This window comes from Phalacrocorax aristotelis, chromosome 23 (assembly GCF_949628215.1).
Source record: "Phalacrocorax aristotelis chromosome 23, bGulAri2.1, whole genome shotgun sequence".
In the NCBI taxonomy this organism is placed as follows: domain Eukaryota; kingdom Metazoa; phylum Chordata; class Aves; order Suliformes; family Phalacrocoracidae; genus Phalacrocorax; species Phalacrocorax aristotelis.
In genome coordinates, this window is record NC_134298.1 from 1,059,326 (window position 1) to 1,081,379 (window position 22,054).

The window sequence follows — 22,054 nt, forward strand, 5'->3', positions numbered from 1 at the left end:
TTATATGTGTACAAGCGCCCATGTGCATTTGCGTACATGCATGCTTGTGACCACAAACACCTTTGTGACCCTGGGGATGGGCACGTGTGTGCACCCTGTGTGTGTGGGTGTGAGCATTTTTTGACGTGCATCTGCGTGTCCGTGGCTGTGCAATTCCTTCCATTCACTGGTGATGTCAAGAGGTGAGAACAAGAGTCCAACCAAAACTTGTTGTGAAACTCTGGGCTGGCTCAGACATCCCACGGGGGCGAGTTGCGGTGAATGTCCAGGTTTGCCCAGGGCTGCTGCACCATCCGTGCTGGATGTTATCTGGGAAACAGCCCCTGTGCTTGCAGTCGTGTTTGCTAGGAAGCAGGAGTGCTGACACTTGCGAACTGGACCCTCTCCTTCTTCCAGCCCAGCCCAGGAGGCAGGTCCAAAAGAAGAAGAGGTGGGAAAAGGCTAAAACCCCTCCATCAGCAGAGCAGGAGAAAGTGGAAGCCCACCTGGAGAGTCTGCACCAGGGCTGAGTCTGCACGGCTACGTTCTTAGCCTGGGACAGCTGAGCGGCCATGGCATCTGGAGGTGGTAGGCATCCCAGTCCCAGAGCTCAGGGGCTGGAACGAGTGTCCCCCGACTTCATGGGGATAGCAAAGACCAGGATGAGAGCCTCCCTCCGGGTGCCTCTCCGCAGCCCAGAGCCTGAGGCCTTTGCGAGGTGAGTGTGGAGAAATGGACTCGTGGGTGTGTTGGGGCCAGGGAGGGAAGAGGTAGGGAGGAGAGAAGGGAGGGAGGGAGCGAGAAGGGTGTGACATGACCCAATGGATGGGAGCCTGGGAGTGTGGGGCTGAGGACTGCAGGGCTAGAAGCAGCTGAGCCCCTCCTAGCAAACAGGGACACAAGGCACCCCACCAGGGTGACTCGGCCTCACATTGTTTGCCTGCACAGGAACCCTCTGGCACTTGGTTTGCATCTGCTGCCCACACTGATGTGTTTCTGTCCTGGAAATCCTTGGGCTCATCATCCCAGCACTCCATGAATGAAGCAGCATGGTAGAAAGGTTAAAATTAAAAGGTAGCACTGCAGGAAATCAAAACACGGCCTGCGTCATTAGCTGGGACACTTTGATTAAGGGATGAGCACGGAGAAGATTATTACCTCCACAAAGGATGCCGGTGGACCTCGGCAAGTGCAGAACCCTTGTGAAAGCAAGTACAACTCCTCGACCCTTCATCCACTTCTCTTGCCTCCTCCTGCATTGAGAACCACATGAGGGAAGCTCCTTCTCCACCCTTTGCTCCAGGATGAGGCCTTGCCTCAAAGGCCATCTCAGCTGGTACCCTCTCCGCCATGCTGTTGGGCTTGCAGCTCCTTCTTATGGGACATTGCAAGGGGAAGAGCGCTTGGCTTGGAGAGACGTGAGGGACTGGCTGAGGCGGCCCCTGCACTACAGGGACTCTCCCAAGCGGTCACTGAGCAAGCTGTTGATCTAGGCTGATCAGAGTGGAGGCAAAAGAGGGGCCTTCACATCTCGCAGAGGAAGGGGAGTGTGGGACACATTGCCTCGAGGCCCTTTCCAACACTATTCCTGGGAACTGTGGAAGGCAGCTCCAGAGCCAGTGACCTGCCTTGCTTTGTCTCTCCCTAGAAATGCCCTCCTGAGCATGTCCTGAGGTTGGGGAGCCTGGTCACTGGTGTCCTCAAGGGAGCAGCCTGGGGACTGCAGCAGGCCAGGGGGAGGTTCACGGTGTCCTCCTGGGGACGGATGTTCCTCCTGCTCTGCATGGAGCTGTGCTGGGAGGCAGCTCGGCAGAAGATGACCTTGAAGGCTGGCACAGTTGCTGTGCAGGGGGAGAGGGAAGCAGGAGAGAGGGACGGCAGGAAGAGAGGCTGGGGCTGCTGCCTGAGGGTCCCAAGGGTGGCCAGAAGCTTTCCAAATTACTGCTTTTACCCACAGAGGGGTTGGAGAGGATCTTCCCCCCGTGGAAGGGGACCTGTGGAACTGCTGCAGGAAGGTGATGGGCCCACTGAAACACCCCTGCCCAAGGCTGTGCTCAGGGATTGGTTTGGCAGCAGAGACATGACCCACTCTCTGACCCTGCACATCTTCAAACTCCTCACAAGCAAAGCCCAAGAGGGGAGGCAGGAAAAGCTACTGAGAGGGGAGGCAACTAGTTCAACGCAGACACGTGAACTGAAATGCTGGTATGCTGATACAAAGTCTCCTTTTCCTCTCAGCGGCTATTAGGGTTTGGGTTTTTTGTTTTGTTTTGTTTTTCTTTTGTAGAGAATGTATTTACCGGCAAATAAACTTGGGAGGAACTTTATGAATTCAAGGTCAGTCCTCTGTGCAGACCTCAGCATTTTCAGCCTGCAGGAAGCTGGACTGGTAGGAGACACAGAGTCCTCCTCTGCTGCGGCATTGCTTCTTGCATAGGAGCTGGGGGGGCTGGTTCCAGACCCCCATGTCTCCCTGAAGGAGATCACAAAGACCACCAGGGAGGGTGTCATGCATTCTTTGTTTCTACCAGTGGGGTAGATGAGACACCTGCTGATATGAGTCTCGAGACAAAAGACACCTGGTTGCTGCTGGGGAGGATGAATGTGCCTGCGGATCTTAACAGTGGTCAAGATGAACAAATCGCGAATATGTAAATGCAATGGCTCGTGTCTGTGCAGCTTGTACCTTACCAGCCAGCAGAGCACTCCGTGCATGCTTACATCCCTGACAATAACACTGCACCTTCATGTAGAGTGCCATGGGAACATTTAAGACCCTTCCTGCATAAACTGATGTCTGAAATGGACAGGAAACGTTATGTCACGGAGGGCAGAGTTACCTCAAGCCTGAGCACATCAAACTACCACACAGAATACAGCTGTGAGAGCACAGCCCCGTTTCTCATGCCCACCTTCAGCATTTGCTGTGAAGGGGAAATTAAAATGGTAAGTGCTCAGCAATGGTAATTTGTGACCAAGAAATGATCTCTCATGGAGGTCAAGAAGGCCCAACTTCATAAGAGGTTAAAGTGGCTGCAGCAGGAAAGCCAGAGACAGGACTGCCTGTAAGGGGGTGCAGTTTCCCTGGGTGATGAGATAAGAAAGAGCTGCAGCACTGCCTTGTAGCAATCCTGGAGTGTGATGCTCAGTGGCCACCTTTGGGCAGCAGAGCTGGTGCTGGAGGATAGACCCAATGTCAGGCTGAGGCATCCCATGGAACTGCTCACAGGACTGCTGCTGCTGCCAGTGTATGTAAGGAATTGGCTCCTGACACACCTTTGCACACTCCTTGTAGAACTGCTTATGGTCGTAGGAGTCTGTCCAATCTAGTGTTCATTACTTATCTTTTTCAATTATGTAAGCAAAGATGTGTGTTTAATTCACCTCAAGGGGTAACGTAAAACTTGCCCTGCAGCAGCCTGCTGCAAGTCTGGCTTGTCCCAGACACACAGTCCCCTGCTGCCGTGCCAGCTCATCACTACAACACCGCTCCCTGTGTAGGAGCTGCGGATGATCATAGATCGCTCCCCTTGTTATCCTGAAAAGCTGGTTCGTTCAACCCGGTGTGCAAAACGCCAAACGACACACAGGGCGGCGGTATTTTATTCAAGTCACTTTTGTGCAAGGATTGGTGCTAGGTGGTAACCCACAAAGCTAGCACACCGCACCGAGAAACTGCTAGGCATTTATACAGTTAAAAATGTCAATCACAGCTAATATTCACACGCCTCAGCTAATAATGGGTTAATTTCTTTCTCCCTTTGATGTAACAGTACAGCTCACTTTAATATACTGCACCTGCTCATAGGTTAAGGACTTACTGGGAGCGGGGGTGGTTCCTGGCCTGTGGGCCTGATTTTCAGCATAATCACAAGGAGAGTTCCCCTGCTGGGCACTTTGTTTTAGTTCTTATCTACATCCCAATTAGTTGTTCTCCTTGACTACAGAAGTTATCAGCCTGTTCTCAGCATCTTCTGAGGTGGGATGTTTGCTTTGGTCAGTGTCTCAGCTCTCCTCAAGGATATAGTCATAAAACAAGTGCTTCTCTATCTCTCAGTTTCTGTCTCCGGCCCTCAACCTCTGTTTTGCCAGGCTCCCATAGTTCCTCGGTATGGCTTTAGCAGGCAGTGCCAAACATTCCATTCTCTTAGGGATTTCACCCTCAGGAGCCTGTAAGGAGATCAGGGGGTTGGAAGCCTTCACTTGTGTGTTGGTCTCTTCACTTATTGGCTGCAAATGTGGAGAAACCTGGAGGATTTGGCAACTGTGGCTGTTCTGTGTGCTTTGCTCTGCCCTTCAGGCACAGCCTTTGCACTTGAACTGGCTGAACACCTGGATGAACCTGATGACTTGACTCAAATCCAGTTTCAGTATTTACTTATTGAAAAGAGCAACAAACCCCAGAAATTCCTGTCAAAGGCCCTCTAGGGGCCCCTGGGTAGGGCTGGTCAGTGCTTAAACTTCCTCCTTAGGAACTGGTTTGCAGGAATTCACTAACACTGAGTGTGAGGGGCTGAGAACAAGCCCCTGGCATCCTGGTTGCCAGCAGGCTCTGCCCTACAGCCACCTTCAGCCATCTCCACAGGCACGGACACCGGCCCCTTTCAGAAAGAGGATCTTGCCCTGCAGAGCTCAGGGTGCAATGGGGAAACAGCACTGCCAGGAGAGAGCTGAGGGCCCCTTCCGCCAAGCTCAGCCGTGCACAGGCACATCCCCTCCCTCCCCTGGCTTGTGGCACAGCCAAGGAAGCTCCCTGCACCACGGTGTCTTGCACAGCACAGAGGTACAAGGCACTGTCAGAGACCTCGACCTCCTCCAGCTCCAGGAGGCTGTATTTCTCTGTGGTGTTCAGCGATGGTGAGGCGGCCGTTTGGCTTGGAGCCTGATCTTGCCTGATACGAGACCAGCTGGGGAGCTTGGCCTTTCCTCTGCTGGTACCACAGCAAGCCATTAAAGTAGGATGTCTGGTATGTGCAGGTTGTTTGGAAGGTGCCTCTCTGCTTTACTGTGACTTGTCCTTCTTGCTGGGTGACGGTGGTCTGCCCCATGGTGCCTGGAAGAAAGGTGAAGGTCAGCAGCTCTGCTGTGGGAAAGGCTATGGGTAGCAACCCAGGAGTGGATGCAAAGCCCTGGTGGAGGAGGTTCCCTGTCCCTTGCCCTGCAGGAAAACCCTGAGGCCTGAGTACAGCCATGTGGAGAGTAGCTTTGGGCAGGAGATCAGAGCTCTCATCCCGGCATGGACCCTGAGGAGAGCTGTGCTGTGTCCCTGCTCCTCCTGCCTGGTCTCTGACTGCCCAGAGGACCAGGGAACTGCCTGTCATGCCTGATCATTGCATGCTTGCACCAGCACCCCTCCAGCAGGTTGAGGGGCCCATGGAGCTATTGTAAAAAGATTCATCCTTCTTCCCCATCCCTCTCACATCTGAGGGCTCCGAGCTCCCTCGGTAGAAAGAGGGATCCCAGGCTGAGTTGACAACCAGGAGAAAACCGGAGGCCATGACAAGCAGCAAAGAGCCACAGCCAGGTGACACATTTAACATCCCTGTGGCAGCTTTGGCAGGATCTGCTAATTTGTGTTGGAATGGGAGAAACCTGAGGCTGCAGAGGCAGGTAGATGAGAAAAAGAGAGGCAGAGAGAGATGGACTGAAGGGAAAGAAAAGAAGGAGCAGGGGTCTGAGGTATCTTCTCTCTCATCTCTTCTCCTGTCCTTGCCAACAGTAAGACCATCTCAAAACAACTGGTGCAAAACTACAAATGCGAGGTGACATTTCCCAGTCTCTTCTTCTTATTCAAGAGAATTTCCATGCATGGACCTGATAAGGCTGGTGAGAGTTTCCACAAGGAAGGAGGAAGTATTCATTTATGAAAAGGCAGGACTTACCCAGCAGCTGCCCCAGAAAGGCAATCAGGATGAGGTATCGGAGCTGCATGCTGAGACCGACTTGCCTGTTTGTTGAGTGAGAGAGTGTCACAAAGGCACCTCCCAGCCCCGAGATAACAGAGCTGCTGGTAACGACTCTGTTGGGGGAGCAAAGGAAGAAGCGGGGAAGAGAAATGGCCTGGTCTTCCTGTGCCTGAAATGCTCCTTCTGGCTTTGTCCCTCCTCCAGCAGCAACACCTGTGGCTCCCTCAGCCAAGGGCATTCTCAGCACTTCCACAACAGGGGGGCCCTGGCCACTCTGCCCACACGTACAGGAAGATGAGCATTTATGCACTTCTACTGAGAGGAGAAAGAGCTCACATTAAAGAGCTCAACATTAAAACACCCTGGCTGACCTCAGGACCACTTCCCTGGGAGTCTCTCCTTCCTTCACTCTTGTGCCTCTGCTCACAACATGTCCTGGACAATGTCCAGAGAGCTTTTCAGTGCCTCCCAGGATGGACACTGTACACCATCTCTGGGAGTCCTGTGTCATTGCTCCCTCAGTGTCACAGTGAAAAGGGGTTTCCTGGTGTTCAGACAGAGCTTCCTCTAATTCACTTTGTGCCCTGTGCCGCTATTCCTGCCACGGGCATCAGGGAGAAGAGCCTGGCTCTGCCTTCTTCACAGCCTCCTTACAGGTATTTACGTGGAAACTGGAGCCCACAGCAGGTCTGTGCCTGCCAGGAGACAGACTAGAGGACCCTAACAATGTCCGTGGGATGCGAGGTTTAATGTCCCTGCAGCAGCATTGACAGGATCTCCTAATTTTGAATGGAAAGGAGAAATATGGGACCACAGAGACAGCTGAGATCTCCCACGGCGACAGGAGGTGGCTCACAAGAGAGACTTAGGGAGAAATGGAGCATTATTCTTCATCTGCCTGGGAACAATGCCCCTCCCCCAAGACATAAGAAAGAGGGGATGAACCCTGCTGTGCAGCTGCCAGGGGCTCTCGCTGAAGCTTACCCTCCAAGGGGCTCCTGAGGTGGATCTGTCTTCTTGGACTCCACAGCAGACATAAGACATCTACACCAACATTAGGACTTTGGCATTGCAAATGAGAGGAGAAACAGAGGCGCAGCCCTCAACGTGCAAGCATTCTTGCTGAGCCCAGGGCCACATCCCTAGGAGCCTCTCCTTCCTTCGTGCTTGTGTCTCTTCTCTCACCTTCCCTTACACATTGTCTGGCTTGGCTGTACCTGCTTGTTTATGCATCCAGGTACTTTATTAGTTTAGAATTCGTTATGCTTCCCTGCAGCAGCTAACAAGCCTTAATATTCCCAGACAGCATTCGGGGAATCTGAACTAAAGATAGATTTATTCAGTTCCCCAAGGCTATGCTGCAGGTATAGGGACTGAAATTAGCGTTACTTGCTTTGGTGTTTTCTGATTCTATATAATCCAAAGGATTTCCATCACCAAAGCTTCCAAGACTGTCTCCAAATGTGGTCTAAACGTGATTAATAAATACACACAGTATTATGGAAGTTCCTGGGGAGTTTGGGGTTGAAGTTGTCTTTCTTCTGGTGCAAATTCAAGGTCAGTCTCCTTAAAAAAAACCTTTCAGTGTTGGGGCACTGGAGGGGCCTCCTTTACAGGAGACATGACACCATGCGTATCTATCCGCACGTCTCCTTTTGCCACTGGTGGAACGGTCTAAACTCTTTTCCACTCTTAGCGACAACACTCTGTTCCAGTGGCGGCGCGCGGTACCTGTGGGTGACGCGGTACCTGCGCGTTAGAATCCGCGCAGGCACTAACGCTGTGACACCGTCAGCTTCCGCTGCCCCAAGCACGGGGCCGGCGGGCGGAGCGGCAGCGCCCCCTGGCGGGCCCGCCCGGGGCCGTCCCCCCGCCCCCGCCCCACACGCCCGGCCCCGCCCGCGCCGGTTCGTGCCCGGCCGCAGCCCCGGCTCCTCTCCCCGTGTCTCCCACGGCGCAGTAATACACCGCCGCGTCCCCGCGCCGGGGCCGGGCGAGCCGCAGGACGCTGGACCGGCGGTCTGGGGCCACCCACAGCCGCCCCGCGGGGTCCCGCAGCTCTTTGGCCTCTTTAAAAGTGAGCGCGATGAATGCGGGGACTCGGCCCGGGAGCTGACGGTACCAGTGGATATTGTCGTTGGTCTGTATGTTGGGGTGTGAGCAGGTGATGTTGATGCCGGTGTCCTCGGTGGTCTCTGCCGACGGCTCCTGCTGCACCTGGGCTCTGCCAGCAGCCACTGCCAAGAAAAGAGAAGGAAAGGACAAGGGTTGTCAAAGATCGCCCAGCTCCGATGGCTCTTTTCTCAGAGAAATCATTGGAAGGAGCAACAGGGAGACAGTACCAGTCCGGAATGGATGGGGACATATGACCATGATCCGGGTGTGGGTGTGTGGAGCGAGGGGAATCCTCTAGGACAGAATTTGAAATAGAGGCAAGGAGACACAGTATGCAAGTCAGGCGCAAGTCAGATGGATGGATGGATATATGGAAGGATGGTGAGGGGGTGAGGGGACAGGAGAGGTGGGTGTGTTACACTGAAGGACGGAGGGCTGAATCCAGAGCAATAAAATGCTGAATTCACAGGGAGGCCAGAGGATGTATGGAATAACGGCGCAGGGCAGGGAAACAGCCCTGTACCTACAGATATGAAGGAGGCAGAGGAATAGATGAGAGAGGGGTCTCAGAGAATAGGAAGAGAGGCTAGAGATGGTAGGTTCATGGAGAGAGGGGTGAAAAAATGGGTGGATGGAGGAAGGTAGGAGGATTAGACAGGGAGAGGGGTTGTTACAGTGAAGGACAGAAGGCTGTATTCTGGGCAAGCAATTCGGAGAATAGGAAAGGGGCCTTGGAGGCTTTGGAAAGGGGAACGAAGAGGTGGCAGAGAGGTAGGGAGTGGGAAGAGTTGGCGCTGGGCGCCCTGGGGAAGAGCCCGGGCACCGCCCCGGCCCCCACCCACCGCCGCCAGCCCCGCGCACCCAGGAGCACGGCGGCCAGCCCCGCCAGCCCTGCGCCCCGGCACCGCCGCATCCCGCCGCTCCGCCGCCCGCGCCTCGCTGCGCCCCGCCAGCCCCGGCTCTCTGCTCCGGCCGCGCCGCCTCCTCTCCCCCTCCTCTTCTCTCCTCGTCCCCTCCGCCGCCGCCAGCTCCGCCCCGGGGCTGCGCCCTGCGCCGGCGCCGCTCGGGGTCTCGCCCGGCCCCGCAGCGCTCAGTGGCTCTGCACGGGCAGAGGTTTCTCTCCTGGGAAATGGACTCTCCCCGTCCTCCTGGTGAGCAAGGACTCCCCCGCAACAATAACCCCGCACAGCGCCAGGCACGGCCTGGGGGAGCTGCAGGGCCCTGAGCCAGGAGATGGACCAGCTTCCCAGAGCTGCCTCCGAGCTCAGGGGCTGGCAACACCAGCCACTGATTTCCTGCGCATGGCAGTGAGGAGGCTGAGAGCCTGCCTCGGCTGCCTCTCTGCAGTCCCAGCACACTGCCTAGAAGTTGTGTTGAGGCAAAGTGTCTGTGAGGACACCTGTGCCCATGGGTGTGCTGGGGTCAGGGGTGGCAGGGGCAAGGTGGGAGTTACACAGTCTGAATGTAGGTGAGAAGGCACCTCCAGAGGTCGTCTAGGTCAATCTCCTACTCAGAACCAATCCCATTAGAGCAGGTTGCTCAAGGTCACAGTCAGTCATGCCTTGAACAGCTCCCAGGGTGGAGATTGCACAGCCTCTCTGGGAAACCCATTCCAGTTCTTGTTATTTCTTTTAAGCTACTGCTTAATCAGATGTCTCCATGTCCCAGCTGCTGTCCGTTGCCTCCACTCTAAGAAGGTACTCCCTGTGGCCTGAATCTGAGTCCATGTCCATCTTCCCTGTCTCCTCTGAAGAAGCAGTTGCAGAAAGCAAGGTCTCCCCTGAGACTTCCCTTCTCCAAGATGGTCCGGCCCAGCTCGCTCAGGCTCTTCTCCTCTCACATTGCCAACCCCCTACCCACCCTGGTGGCCTTTGTTGGACTCACTTCAGTATGTGGATATCCTTCTTGAGAGGGGACCCCAACCTGCATGCAGTACTCCACATATGGTCTCCCAAGGGCCAGAGGGCCAGGATGACCTTCCTGGACCTATTAGCAACACTTTGACTAACACAGCCCAGTACGGCAGTGGTTGGTCCCGTTTACCTCAAGGGCACACTGTGGTCTCATGTTCAGCTGGGTCTCTCCTACAACCACACATCTCTTCTGTGGATCTGCTTCCTAGGCAGGCAGCCCCCAGCGTGCATGACTGCATGGGCCGGTTCCTCCATCACATGCAAAACCTTGTCCTTGCTCTTTCTGGCCTTCATGAGTTTCCAGTCAGCCCATTGCTTCATGGTCACAACTCTTTGAGCCTGGTAGTCCAGCCAATTTTCCACCTGCCTTATCATGCTCCTAATGAACTCATTCAATGCCAGTTTGTTTGTAAAGGAAGAATGGAAGAGGATGTCAAAAGTCCTTCTAAACTACAGACACACATGTCACCGAATCCCAGAATCCCAGAATCACAGGTTGAAGGGACCTCAGGGATCATCTAGTCCAACCTTTCTAAGAAGAGGAGAGTCTAAACAAGACGGACCAGCACCCTGTACAGACGACTCTTGAAAGTGTCTAACATGGCAGAGTCAACCACTTCCTTGGGGAGATTATTCCAACGGTTGACTGTTCTCAGTGTGAAAAATTTCCCTCTGGTCTCCAGTCGGAATGTCCTCTGTCCTTTCCTTCTCCACAGGGCCATTGTTGGAAAGAGGGTCTCTTCTGGACACTCAGCCACAGGGTCTGTCCCTTCTACTCAGAACACAGCAACGTCAGGCTCCTGGGTCCTTTCATTCAGTCCCTGTTTGGTGCATGTTCTCAGCCTCTGCCTGACACAGCATCATGCCGATGAGGTGCACAAGTACATTTGGCCTTGGCTTGGACACGAGAGGGGTCTGCGTTCCATACCAGACACCACTGATATGTAGTGAAAGCAGATCCACTCAGGGATGGCCAGCACATGGTTGGCAGGTGCCATCGCTGTTGAAATGCACTCAGGGTCCTTCTGACCCTGGGAACCAGCTGCTCTGTGGTGCTAGTGGAGAGAGCAGTGGAGAGTGTCTCCGCTGCGAGCAGCATATTCCCTCCTGATGGTTGACACACAAGGACACACACATGCATATTCATGCACATGGGTGTGGAATCATGCGCGGAGTTGAGCTCTGACGTGTTTATACAACACAGCTGCACACGAAGACAAGGAGACAGGTAGGCAGAGATGCAACCATGGCCTCTGGTGAGAACACGTGGGGACAACTGCAGCAATGGTAGAGCATTCTGGGGCAGGACGAGGCCCTGGGAATGCCCATGGCATTGTTTGTGCACTCCCAGGCTGCACAGAGTGGGGACTAGTCAAAATGGGCCAGAAATTTTTCCTGAGGGTGCTGTTACGCCAGATGGGGTCAAAACCAAGCAGAACAAGCCACACACCTGGGAAGGTAAAAAGAGTGACCATTGAGGTGAGCTGATGCGGGAGGGAAAGAGAAGGACAGGGTACATCCTCATGCACAGGAACCCTTGAGTGTCCAGCTGAGGAATGCTGGAGCTTATTCCTGAGAACAGTGCTTCAAACAGCCCCACCAGAGTGACCCAGGCTGACTTCACTTGCCTGCTCTCGACCCGTCCAGCACTTGAACTGAGTTCTGCCAGCACTGCTGCATTCCTGCCCTAGAAATTCTGGGGCCTTTCATCCCAGCACTCACAAGAAGCCTTCAGTGGGGAATGGGCATGCTCTATACCTGGCAATGAAAAGGCAGCAGTGTTGGAAATCACAGCACAGGGATAAGAGGGACAGGACATCCCTGGTACTTCCAGCCATAATATCTCTGCTATTCTATGCTGGCTCTCTTTGCTTTATCTGTCAGTGGTGGGTTGATCTTGGCTGGCCGCCAGGTGCCCACCAAGCTGCTCTATCCCTCCATCAACAGGACAGGGGGAGAAAAACATGATGAAAAGCTCGTGGGTCAAGATAAAGGCAGGGAGATTACTTGCCAAGTACTGTCCCAGGCAAAACACACTCACCTTGGAAAATTAATGTAATTTATTGCGAATTAACTGTAAGAGAGTAAGACAGTGAAAAATAAAGCAAAACTAAAAGTGCCTTCCCCCCACTCCTCCCTTCTTCCCCAGCTCAACTTCACTCCTACATCTTCTACTTCCTCCTCCCAAACACTGCAGTTAGGTGGTGAATGAGAGTTGTGTCAGTTCATCACACGTCATCTCTGATGCTCCTTCCTCCGCATCCTCTTTCCCTGCTCTAGGGCGGGGTCCCTTCCACAGGACACAGTCCTTCACAAACTTCTCCAGCATGGGAAGGACTTCCCATGGGAAGCTCACTAACTGCTCCAGCACGCATCCTTTCCACAGGCTGCAGTCCTTCAGGAACAGACTGCTCCAGCGTGGGTCCCCTGTGGGTCCACAGGTCCTGCTAGAAAAGCTGCTCCTGTGTGGGCTTCTCTCCATGGGACACAGTTTCTATCAAGAGATTGCTCCAGCTCAGCCTCTCCATGGGCTGCACCTTCCTTCAGGGCACCTCCACCTGCTGTGACATGAGGTTCTCCATGGGCTGGAAGGTAGGTATCCACTCCATCATGGATCTGCATGGGCTGCAAAGGGACAAGCTGCATCACCATTGTCTTCTCCAAGGCTGCAGGGGAATCTCTGCTCCAGCAACTGGAGCACCTCTGTCGCTGAAGTCGGGAATAAACCTCGTAACACCAATGAAGTGTTAAAAGGCAGGCATTCTTTATTCACGGCGCTGGCTGCAAGGGGGATCGCTCCTCCTAATGTACATACCTTACAGACCTTTCCCATGTGATTTATATAGACCAGAAATATACATATTCATCTTATCCATACATATTCGATATTATTCTCTTCGGTGATTGGAACAAACTCGCTCGCTTCACATCTAAATTACTGCGCAGGCTCAGTTGTCCTTTCATTGTTCTCCTCTGAGTAGGTGGTGTTACTTGGGTAGGTGGTCCGTGAGTCGGTGGCCACGATCTCCCCCTGCCAGAATTACCTCTTACCTACTTGCCTCTTAATCTTGGCAGTCCTGGCCAGTTTTCTCAGTCTGCTACACGAAACCGCATTTTGTCATCCTTTTCTGACAGCAGCGCATTGTCTATTGTTTCGTTCACATTAATGATTACCTAGGGACTAAAATACAGATCAAAGAATACACTGATTGGTATACTCCATGTCCCCAGACTTAATGTCCAGTTGGAGAGGGCTGTACAAGGAGTATAGCAACATCCATGGTTGGTTAATTCCATCACTCTGGTTACACCTCCTCCCCCTTTTCCTCACAGACCTTGGTATCTGCAGAGCAGTTTCTTTCCCATTTTCTCACTCCTCCCTTGCATTTGCTGCACAATGGTTTTTACCCCTTCTTAAATATGTTATCAAAAAGGTGCTTAAATATGTTATCACATTAGGTACAAATATGTTGCTAATTGGCTTAGCTTTGGCCAGTGGCAGGTCCATCTTGCAGCCACCAGGAACTGGACCTTGCTCCGTCCGACATAGGTGCAGCTTCTGGCATCTTCTCACAGAAGCCATCCCTGCAGCCCCTTCACTACCAAAACCTTGCCAGGTAAACCAAATACACTCTTGTTACTCTTGTATTATTATGAGCAGAAAGTGTTTTGCATGTAGGAACCTTGGCTGCAATATAAACTCGGCCAGCTCATGGTGACAGAGGAGGCTGCAGGCAGCTCCCTCTTGGTACAGGCAATTACACCACCTGCACCTGCATGCAAAACGCAAGAAGAAAAAAGGCCAGCGCATCATTTCAAACTGAGGGGAAAAAAAAAATAGAAAGGGTGCATGAACATTCACAGGGCAGCCAAACCATTTCTTCAGCTGCTCTGTAAGTTAATGTTGCTTCTGCATTTGTCTGCCTTTTGAAGAGAGGGTATTTAGCTCAAAGGGAGCCTAGAGACAGGTTCACTACTACATCACTTCTGACGTCTCAGTGTCTGTAGCCTGAGGGGAGTCTGTCTTGCCCCAGACATACACCCTCCCGCTGCCACATGAGTGTGGCACTGTGGCACTGCTCTCTTTGCAAGGGCTAGGGTTCTTCCTTGGAGATGGCGGAAGTCAGGCGGGAGCTTCTAACACTGCAGGATGCTTTTTCTTTTCCTTGTAACATGGGAATTCTTTCTGGGGCTGCAGCAATGGGGATGTTCTCTCTTTTTTATATTTATTACATGTTGGTACAGAGCTGGGCTCCTTTGGAAACATGTGTGCGCACACCTCTATAAGTGCACACGTATGGGTTGATCTTTGGGTGAGCGTAAGCTCACGTGTGCGGTTGTGCTCGTGTGTGTGAATTTGTGCGCACACTGCAGGGGAAATTCAGATTGTAACTGCTCAGCAGTGGTAACCTGTAACCAAGGAACGATCTGCCACGCAGGGAAAATGTCCCAAATGCAGAAAGGGTTAAAGTGGCTGGCAGCAGGAATGCCAGAGACAGAAGGGTCCCTGAAAGGCAGTGCAGTTTCCCTTGGTGACGGTGTTGAGACAAGAACCAGGCGCAGCACTGTCCTGTAGCAATCCTGGAATGTGAATGCTCAGTGGCCACCTTTGGGCAGCAGAGCTGGTGCTGGAGGATGGACCCAAAGCCAGGCTGAGGTGCCTCATGCAGCACTCATAGGATTGGTGCTGCTGCCGGTGTATATAAGGAGTTGGCTCTGGATGCACATTTGCAGACTCCTTGTAGAAGTGCTTACAGTGGTAGGACTCTACCCAATACATCGATCATTTGGTGGGATTTGTTTTTCATATCTAAGCAGGAGTCTGACCTCACACATATTGCGTGTGTGCATGCCTGTGAGTGTGCATACCTCTGTGTGCGTATAGGTGTGCATGAGTGTGCACCCCTGAGGGTAGATCAAAGGTATTGCTAGAGTCAAGGTACACCACAGCCAGTGGCCCTCCCCTTCCCCGCAATGCCAGTCACCTCCTCATAGAAAGCAATGGGGTTGGTGAAGAATATTTTGCCCTCAGTTGTCTCATGTGACCTGCTCCCAACCCTCTTTCTGCCTTTCTTGAGTTGAGAAAAGGCTTCTGAGAGTATTTGCTTCATGTTCATCCCAGGGACTGAGAAGTGACTGCCCAGTCAGCTCCTTGAACACCCTCGGATGCATCCCAAGCAATCCCATGAACTTGTGTATGTCCCAATGGTGGGAAGAGCTCCTTAGCTCTTTCTTCTTCTACTGTGGCTGCTGCGTCGCTCCCACAGAGTCTGCGGGGGACTGAGGGATGTGGTAGGCCTGAGGAGAAGCCGTAGCACTAAACACTGAGGACAAACAGGCATTGAGTACGTGAGCCTTTTCCCCGTCATTTGTCACCAGGTCCCCTTCCTCACTGAGCAATAAGCCCACATCTACTTAGCCTTCCAAGCACCCCCATCCCACGGTTAAACCCCATATCCATGTCCAAGGTACTCGAGGACAGACAGATGGCAGGGAGAAAGCTTTAGTGTGGGTGAGTGGGCTCAAGATGGGCACGTTACTCTCATTAGCTGCGTATGCCCTTCACACCAAGTGCAGATCAGTCTCCCCTCAACCACGTTGAAGCCTTGGGCGCAGGACTTGCAGAAGATGACTCTGTCAAGTCTAACACCTGTGTGGTGACCCTGAACAGTGTAGACAGCCTCCCTTTGGGTGTGAGGCTTCTCAACTAACTCTAGGTGCCTAGAGGTCAAGACTTGTGCGTGTGCGAGTGTGTGTGCTGTTTATGCCAGCTGTCTAGTCTGGCATCCATCCTCCAGTAAATCAACTTCTTCCCAATGTTCTCCCTCAGCCAAGGGGTCCATGGCTTCATGTGGAGGATGGTGCACGAAGAGAAGTTGTTGGATCATTTCCATTGGCTGAGCACCTGGTGAGTGAAGCCCACCCAAGACACGTAGCATAGACTTCCAATGCCTTGCATATTTAAGGGGATTAAGGAGGATTTCCTCTGCTCTTGAGCCACATGAAATTCCTGGTATGTAAATGCCTAAAGAGGAAGAAAGGAGGGAAAGGGATCCTTCAGGTGGTGATGCAGCTCCACCTGTCTTAGACACCCAGCTGAGGATGAAACCGATTCTCCCCTAGAGAGCTGATGAAGAATCCCCCCTTGTCTGCAGGGAGGGCTTGGATGAGACCCCTCGGTTCAGCTGGCTTCTCAGCAGAGCTGCCTTGGAGGGGATTCAGCTCAGAGACTTTTGCCTTCAATCACTGAGGCATGGATACCTCTTCCCAAGTTGAGATGTCCGACTTATCCATCGGAGCCGCTCGCTGGACTCCTGCCTGAGTCCTCAGAAACAACCTGGCACTTCTAGAGGGCTTTTAGGCCTGTATACGAGGCAAGCTGAGCCATTTCTCTCTCACAACTGTTTTTCTCCACCCAAAGAAGGGGGGTAAGCTGAGGAGCTGCGATAAGAGTATTTCATCATACACCTTTCAACTTGGTCAGCAGAAGTCATTCCCCCGACTCTGAGATGGCAGAATTACAGAGAGGTGCATCTTACCCTTCATAGACATGCTGAGAAGCAGATGTCAGTGGAGATAATGGAGCTATTTCCAAAAGCTTCCTGTGCTGAGACGTGGAAGAGAGCAAACAGACAAGACCACGAGTCCTTGTGTAATGACTGTCATGCTAGTCTGCTGCCCTGTGCTGCTGCCATCTCAGTTGGAAGCCCCTGTGATCAACTGAAGAGGTCAGAAAATCTCTTCCAGCGCCACGTTGTCATGATGGTTTTTCTGTTCCCTTGGTCTCATTTACTGAGATTGCAACTCCGTATTTCCTGCCTTGAAGAGTGCAGGGATGTTCTTCCCTTCCTCTGCAACAGCCTTTCAGGTAGCTGGAGACCCTCAGCCTGCTCTCCACAGTTTCCTAAGTGGGATTTTCATCTCATGGAAGCAATTGCATTCCACATCATCTGAAGGAAATGCCCGCGCTCGATCTAAGAAATAATTCCCCATGGTCATTTGATGGTGTAGGCCTGACCTTCAGGGTCAGATCTAAGTGTCCAAATGTGTTTCTGCAGCAAAGGGTTTCCCCATCGATTTTAACTTAGCGTACGTGCTGTTTTCCTGTGCTCTGCACCAACTACTTTGTCAGGGATGATGGCTTTGTTGCACTACTAGTAGCATCTGAAGGACCAGCACAGGCATGCAGACTCACACAGAAACTTTCCTGGCTCTGCAGATGAACCTCGGTGCTTGGGGGGCACATGGCAAATGGGACAAGTGTGGAAGAAAGAATTTGTCCTTCTTGGTTTCCCAGGCAGGTGGCATTCCCAGGTCTCCCTTGTGGTGGTATTTGCACTGACGTACTCCCTGACAGTAAGAGGCAAGGCATCCACCATAGCCCTCATGTGGAAGAACAGCAACCTCCCTACCTCGGTGTACTTCTTCCTCTGTAATCTCTCCTTTCTGGAGATGTGGTACGCTATGGGTGTTGCTCCCACAGCCATAGGAGGCATGCTGGGGACTAGCGAGACCATCTCCTCCAGTGTCAGCATCCTCCAGTTGTTCTTTCTTCTCTCCCTAGGCTCCACTGAGTGTTTTCTCCTCTCTGTCATGGCCTATGACCACCACTTAGCCATGTCCTGCCCCTTGAGATACAGCTCTGTCATGAGCAGTGTCCTCTCTGCTCGGCTGGCACTCAGCTCCTGGCTGGGAGGCTTTCTGGCCATCTCGCTGCTGACCTTTCTGACATCCAGACTCACGCTAGGTGCTCCAGATGTCATCAATCATTTCCTCTGCAATATAGATTCCTGCCTTGCCCTCTCCTGCAGTGACATACGGCCCATGGAGCTAGTGGCCTTGTCTCTGTAATTATTGTGGTGGCCTCCTGTGTGCTCACCCTTCTGTCCTACATGTACGTCACCCCTTCCATGCTGAGAATCCAGTCAGCCCATGGCCAGAAAAAGGCTTTTTCCATTTGCTCTGCCCATCTCCGTGTCATCATGATCTGGTACGGCTCCACCCTGTTCTGTATGTCAAGCCATCGGCTGAGAACTCCTGGACCTGAACAAACTTGCGATTACCTTTAACACAGCCTTAACTCCTTGTTGAACCCCTTCATTTACACACTCAGGAAGAAAGAAGTGAAGCAAGCTCTGGGGTGGGCTTCCCAGAAGAAGTGAAGTGGCTTCTCAAAGAGCCTCAGTGGAAGCAAACAGATTCACCCGCTCCCTCCCACAGCTTCTGCCCTGCAGAAGGTCCTCACGGAGGTGTAAGTGCACCTGAGCATCACAGGGAGGGAGAAGCCACCAATCCCACAGTGAGCTCATCTCACTCACCTTACAGCCATCTTAGGCTGGGCTGAGCCTCGGTTCTGATGCTCCCACCTCCCTCTGTTCACTCCTGGGTAAATTCAGAAGGCCTCACAGTGCTCTAAAGACCAGTGCTTGGAAAGGGTCACAAACCCCATCCAGACACAGTGCAACAGAACCCTGGAGGAGTGGTCCTCACACAGGTTTGTATTCCAGTTTCCCAAGTCCTTCATTTTGTCAGGGATTCATATCAATCCCCTAAAGAAGTCCCAGCAGCCGGCTCACTGCTTTAGGAAATGGACATGTATTTCTCCATTTAGTCCCACGTTTTCTGGATGCATCTATGCCCCATCCTCATGGCTGTTTGGCAGAATCATGCCCTGGTTCAAGATAAAATCTGGCAATGTCTGGCATCGCTACCTAGCGCCAGTATTCCTAGCATAAGACAGTCAACAAAATATGCACTCCCCTTCCTTCCCTCTATCCAGTATCTGAATGGACTTGTACATCTCTAATGAAAAACATCCAAATCTCTATGCCTCACACTAAATGAGTCTGGGCAATTCCACATCTACACCCCCACACTGGGCTGTAACAGTCCGTCCTTCCTCACATTTTGGGCTTTGTTGTGGAATCACTTCACTGAGATTGGCAAAGTCCCCAAACTGCAGAGCTGTGAAATGCCGGCTGGGTAGCAAGACTCTCTCTACGCTCACTGGGAGGATGTTAGCACTTCCAAGGGGCACTTGCTTTTCCCCTTCCTATGAGTGTCATTTCAGAAGAGATGAATCACACTCTCAAAGCTCTTCTTCCTGCTCACTGACAGCAAAGGGAGTCCACATGACCATAAGGAGGAGGCATCAACGTGCCAGGCACACCTTGATGAACAGTGTGGCATCAGTTTTGCCTGAGTGTAGAGCTCTCCAGGTGAGATGATTGAGTCCAGACCGAAATTCTAATCCTCCCTTCTGCAAGCAGTGGTGCTTCGGGAGGCGATTCTCCTGTGTCCACCTGTCCTGGGCACTTGGCTCTTAGACCTGCAGCCAGGCCCAGGCACCAGTGCCCAAGGACAAGCTGATGCCCACCCTTGTCAGCTGGGCTCTCTTTCCCAATGGCATTTGGGAAAATCCCTGGGACAGCCCACTGGGGATGGAGAAAGAGCCTGAGCCTGTCTCCACCCTTGAGTAGCCCTCACTGTTTGTCATTCCTTGCTTTTGGGGGAGAATTGTGTCAGTGGAGTGTTGAAGCCCTCTGCAGCCTCAGAGAGCAACCAAAAGCAGGACCTGAAATGTCCAAGGGACCCGAGGCACAGTGGGGTGCAAGCCACTGAGGGCTGCCGGCCATTCCCCATCAACGCTGCCTAGAGCCCTCTGAGGTAAATAGGGGCATGCAAAGCCTCCAACAGGGCTGGTGGATCAGACCCACATCGCCTGGGAAGGCAGGCCATCCTGGAACAGCAGTGGGACAACAACCAAGTACCCTAGGCTTTCTCAGGTGAAGGGGATCATGCTTCATGAGCAACAGACTCCAATTCAGAGGGTAGGATCCAGCTGGAAAGTCAGCACCCTCCAGCTGAGCTTCCCCATGCAGTGCTGGGGTGGGATTACCTGAGAATAGGTCCCCAGCAACATTCCTGTCACCTGTGGGAAGAAACAAGATTTACAGACATGTGGTTCCCATCCATTGGACAGAGAAACCAGCATGGATTCAGGGACATAGGGTTTCTTCCCAGCTAAGCACTGGTGATTTCCCTGAGAAGGAGAAGAAACATTTGAAGAAAAGGATTGGGACCACTTGCTGGCAGTGGATTAGTGCAGGAAGGGTTTGAACAGAGAATCTTGTCCAGCACCTGGCTGATGTGTCTATTTCACTTGCTGACAGCCAGGTGCAGGGCAAGGAAAGGCCCTTCTCTCCTTGGGCTACTATGGCCACGGGGCAAAAGCCTGAGAGCAGTTGTGACTCCTGCCACATGCTTCATTCTCCAGCTGTGGCCATCAGTGGAGGCACAGGGAAGGGGAACAAGAAGACAAGCTGACACGTTACCTGCCCTGGGTACTCACTGCAATGTACCAGCTATTTTAAGCAGAGGGCATTCCCAAGCCTGGTTTGGTTTGTTTATGGTGTAGCCTCCAATGGGTCTGCCCCAGGTCAGGTTTCTTTGTCCATTTTCATCATCAAAGACCCTGGATCTAGACACAGCTGTAAAATCCAGGCTGGCATGTGCTTTGCAGGTGCACAGGCTGGGGAGGCAGAGGCCCAGCCTCACCACAGCCCCCAGGTGCCATTGCTGGCCAGGCTGAGCTCAGGGCTGCATGCAAGCAGTGGCAGGGAGGGAACCACTCCTCAGAGCACCCCACCACGTTTCTGTGCAGCGCTGCAAGCTGTGGGCACCAGTGTGGGCTCAGTGCACAGAAATAGGCAGCGCTGTCCTGGAGCTCGGCACCCTGCACATCCAGAGACACCTGGGAGTCCTCTGCAGACAGCTTGGAGGAGAACCTCCCTGAATGCACCTCAGGTTTCCATTTGTCCAGCCGCAGCAGCACCTGAGGGGACTGGGTCTGGCGCTGCTGGTACCAGAAGATGTAAGGATTGGAATAGCTGGTGGAGAAGTTGCAGTGCAGAGTTGCATTGTGTCCCTCCTGGATGGTCATTTTTGCTGGGAACTGGAGCACAGTGTCCCTTTGGGCATGACCTGTGAAGCCAGAAAGAGTTTTCAGCTTTGCTTGCCTGTGTACCTTTCTGTCTATCACTTCGTCAGCCTGCTCACTGTCCCCAGTTTCCATATCACTTCTCCAAGCCTCTGAAAGGCTGAGCTGGTTGGCCCTGCACACTGCTTTCTGCAGGTTCTTGCCGCTCCTCACACCCCAGATCAGCCTGCTTTTCAGCCATACTCACTGGTCTTTCAGTCCACTCATTCTCCCCACATCTGCCCCTGACCTATGTTAGCTACTGGTCTCTCCTTCCGCAGCAGAAGACATCAGCTGTTCCTCTCCCACCTCTCACCACATCATCTTGCTCGAAGAGTTCCTCCATATGACACAGCGCATCCTCTGCCCTTGCCCTGTCCTTGTATGGCATTTCAGCTCTTCTTGCATTGAGTTAGCCTGCTCCATGTGTTGCCCAAGGTTTACGACCACCCCTACAGACATTGGTAGCATTGTATCCAATACACCTAGGAGAGAAGCTCCTATACGCCGCATTGCTCCATTCTCTAGCATCTTTCTTTCCTTCAGGCTTCATCTGTGTTAGCAGCACACTCAGGAATGCTGAGTGCCTGCGAATTTCAGGGGAGTTCTTATTGCTCCTCTGATGCCCATTACTTCTGACATCTCCCAGGTTATTTGCTGTAGCCACCTGCAGCCCCTACTCTCCCTACAGAAACACTCGCAGATCCCCCACGGAGCCAGGACTCACATCTCCTCCCTTCCACCACCAGCTGCACAAACTCTGGCCTCATTCTCCCCAGCTTGAAAGTTGCATCTCACCAAAGTCTGCCAGTTCCACCAGGGCTGCCAGGAAAATGAGGACCATGTCACACTCTCCCTTCATGGGGTGCCTAGGGACCTGCCAGCATGAGGGTTCTGATGCTTGCAACCCTACCTCTTCTTCTGCCTCTGCCAGACCAAAGAGGTCTCCAAACCACAGCCCAGAGGGTGGAGCAGAACTCCCTCCCTGCTGCTCCAGGCAGGCCTCTTTGGGTCTGTCCCCCAGCCTCTACCACAAAAAGGCTCTCTAGCGAGGTAACCGGCTCATGTCAAAGGGACAGGCATCCCTTGTGAATGTCTGACATCAACCACCTAGCCAGCTGCACAGGCCTGCACCCAGCTCTGCAGGAGATGGAGAAGGCACC

General features: G+C 52.9%; 1 protein-coding gene, 1 pseudogene and 1 gene segment (V, D, J or C); 1 reads left to right on the forward strand and 2 right to left on the reverse strand.

The window, feature by feature from the left end:
• Window positions 1–21,814, reverse strand: part of LOC142068101 (T cell receptor alpha chain MC.7.G5-like) — a 532,408-nt gene extending 510,594 nt beyond the window's left edge. Inside the window, exons 1-2 of the mRNA XM_075117343.1 lie at window positions 21,690–21,814; window positions 20,596–20,896 (exon numbers count right to left, since the gene is read on the reverse strand). Coding sequence (XP_074973444.1) covers window positions 20,596–20,896; window positions 21,690–21,753 — 365 coding nt within the window. The 5' untranslated portion in view covers window positions 21,754–21,814. The remainder of the gene's footprint in view (window positions 1–20,595; window positions 20,897–21,689) is intronic.
• On the reverse strand, window positions 4,549–5,910 carry LOC142068088 (T cell receptor alpha variable 1-2-like). The segment is given in 3 exon segments: window positions 4,549–4,602; window positions 4,739–5,032; window positions 5,862–5,910. Coding segments are annotated over 3 exon segments (397 nt in total).
• LOC142067910 (olfactory receptor 6F1-like) lies at window positions 17,097–18,559 on the forward strand (annotated as a pseudogene).
• Window positions 21,815–22,054: the final 240 nt, after the last annotated feature.